This window comes from Monodelphis domestica, chromosome 5, assembly GCF_027887165.1.
Source record: "Monodelphis domestica isolate mMonDom1 chromosome 5, mMonDom1.pri, whole genome shotgun sequence".
In the NCBI taxonomy this organism is placed as follows: Eukaryota; Metazoa; Chordata; class Mammalia; order Didelphimorphia; family Didelphidae; genus Monodelphis; species Monodelphis domestica.
This window is the reverse complement of record NC_077231.1, coordinates 29,124,355-29,126,973: the sequence shown is the minus strand read 5'-3', so window position 1 is coordinate 29,126,973 and position 2,619 is coordinate 29,124,355. Positions and strand designations below refer to the sequence as shown.

At 35.0% G+C, this 2,619-nt stretch overlaps 1 protein-coding gene across 1 annotated transcript; it reads left to right on the top strand.

Moving 5' to 3' along the window:
• On the top strand, positions 1 to 720 carry LOC100025392 (peroxisomal membrane protein PEX13-like). Its single transcript, XM_056800619.1, is given in 1 exon segment — positions 1 to 720. A coding segment is annotated over 1 exon segment (720 nt).
• Positions 721 to 2,619: the final 1,899 nt, after the last annotated feature.

Genomic DNA, 2,619 nt, shown 5'->3' with positions numbered 1-2,619 from the left:
ATGGCGTCTCAGCTGCCCCCTCCACTGAAGCCCTGGGAGACCCGGAGGATACCCGGGGCTGGAACAGGACCGGGACCTGGTCCCTTCTTCCAATCTGCCGATCTGGGTCCTACTTTATTGACAAGGTCTGGGCAACCAACGCTTACAAGAGTACCCCCACCAATTCTTCCAAGACCATCTCAGCAGACAGGAAACGGCAATCTGAACACTTTCAGACCTGCTTATACTTCCCTTTCTTCTGCTTATGGTACATATGGAAATTCCTTTTATGGAAGCTACAATCCTTACAGTTATGGATATGGTGGGTTAGGGTATAACCAGTTCCGTATGGATGATCTTCCTCATAGCAGATTTGTGCAACAAGCTGAAGAAAGCAGCAGAGGTGCATTTCAGTCCATTGAAAGTATTGTGCATGCATTTGCTTCTGTCAGTATGATGATGGATGCCACTTTTCTAGCTGTCTATAACAGTTTCAGAGCCATTTTGGATGTAGCCAATCATTTTTCTCGATTGAAAATACATTTCACAAAAGAGTTTTCAGCTTTTGCATTTGTTAGGACTATACAGTAACTGTATAGGTGATCACAGCAGATGATGGGCTTAAGAAGGGGCTCTGAGAATGAGAATGAGTTACATCTGAATCCACTAGCAAAAGTGGAGATAAACAAGATCTTTGATATCCTACATATTTACTTACAATTGAACTGTTTTCAAAAATAAGTTTTTGATATTTCTTTAAAAGAAATAGTCCACAATCTAATACAACCATTTATTTTGGCTATTCTAGGAATTTTGCTGCTAGAAAATATTTAAGTTGTACTTCAGTAAACTGGTTCAGAACATGACCTGGTTGCATTCTACAAGATCCTGGAGTAGGAAGTTTTCTAGGTTCTGAATTAAGACTGACTGTTCTCATCAAATGCCCCATTGTTTTTTGAAAGTTATTTTGATGAGCTATAGAATGTATTATTTATTGGAATGTAAAACTTGATTAAAACTCCTAAACATGTTGTCTCAGAATCCTCAGAAATTAGGAGATAATATAAAAATGTGAGAACTAGGCAAAAAGTGATTTGTTATTTTTTAAGGATTATAAGGACTCAAAGTGGGTTTAGGGCAGGTAGCCAGAGATGTGTCCTGTAAGTAATAACTCCTGAATAATAAAAATTATTTGACCTTATTGCAGCCCAGGTCTGCATCTTTAGCTTTTGATTATATTTTTCCACCTTTTCAGCATAATTTCCTATTTGTCCTTTTTCTAATATCTTGAAATGTTCACTAGAAGAATTGTGAATAAAACTACTTCCTAGGATAATTTTAAAGACTATACAAAGCATCTAAATTTCACCTTTGCATTTTTTTAAAACTCCAGAATTTTTCTATTTCTTTGTACTGAGAATCCTACATCTTTTGAGTTCTTAAAAACATGGCCACTTTTTTGGGGGCAGCTGGGTAGCTCAGTGGATTAAGAGCCAGTCCTAGAGACGGGAGGTCCTAGGTTCAAATCTGGCCTCAGACACTTCCCAGCTGTGTGATCCTGGGCAAGTCACTTGACCCCCATTGCCTAGCCCTTACCACTCTTCTGCCTTGGAGCCAATACACAGTATTGACTCCGAGATGGAAGGTAAGGGTTTAAAAAAAAAACAAAAACATGGCCACTTTTTATGAAGAGTCAGCATGCAGTAGAGGTACTTTTCCCAAGAAAGCCTGAACATAAAAGCTCTTTCAGACTCAGTAAAATGATTCATTTAGTTCTTTAAAGGTTGATATTATTATTAACTTTTTCATTAAAACCCTATTTCTATCTTAATATGATTGTTTTTTTTTTAATTTCACAAGCAGATAATCCTGCAAAGATATTTAAATTGCCATAGGTTGTTTTGTTTAGACTAAGGATTTTCAGCTAACAAAGCAAAGTAGACCACAAAATACTATATTGCCATTCTATTAAGTAACCCACTTTGAGTTCTTTAAATAATTTCAAATGCACTAAAATTCAGGGTGCTTAATCTTCTAGCAAAATCCGGAGATTCTTGTAAACCATAATGACAGTGATTGCTAAAAGTAATTTTCTTTAATACTAAGCTCAAAAGAGAGTTTTCAGATGATGTCTAAAATGGAATTATTTAATAAAATTATGAATTAGTATGCTTTTACATTTCTTCTCTTAAACTTTATATTCAATAAATGAGTAATTTTATAATAGACTCTACAACATAAGTAGCCTAAGTGAAAAGAAATTTACTTATGGACATCTCTGAAATTTGTTTTTAAAATAGGCATTATTTAAATGAATACTCCTATCTTAAGAGAAAAATGAAACATCTTAGAATTTTAAAATGTACGAGAGAGAAAAAGGTGTAGATAAACTTCCCCTTGATATGTTACTTAGAGATTCAGCCAAGATAGATGAACAAATCTTTAAATGTTATTTATCATTATTTACTTTTTTTTCAGTTTTTGTCATTCTTTCTTAAATGCAATTGCTGGGATCCAATTCATGGGATTTCTAAATCTCATGCCAAAATTCATTCTAAAGTAGGTTAGTTATTTAATTCAATGCTGGAACAGTCAAAGTATTCAGTGGAAGTACAAAGCCCAGGAACTTGGTGATGACCC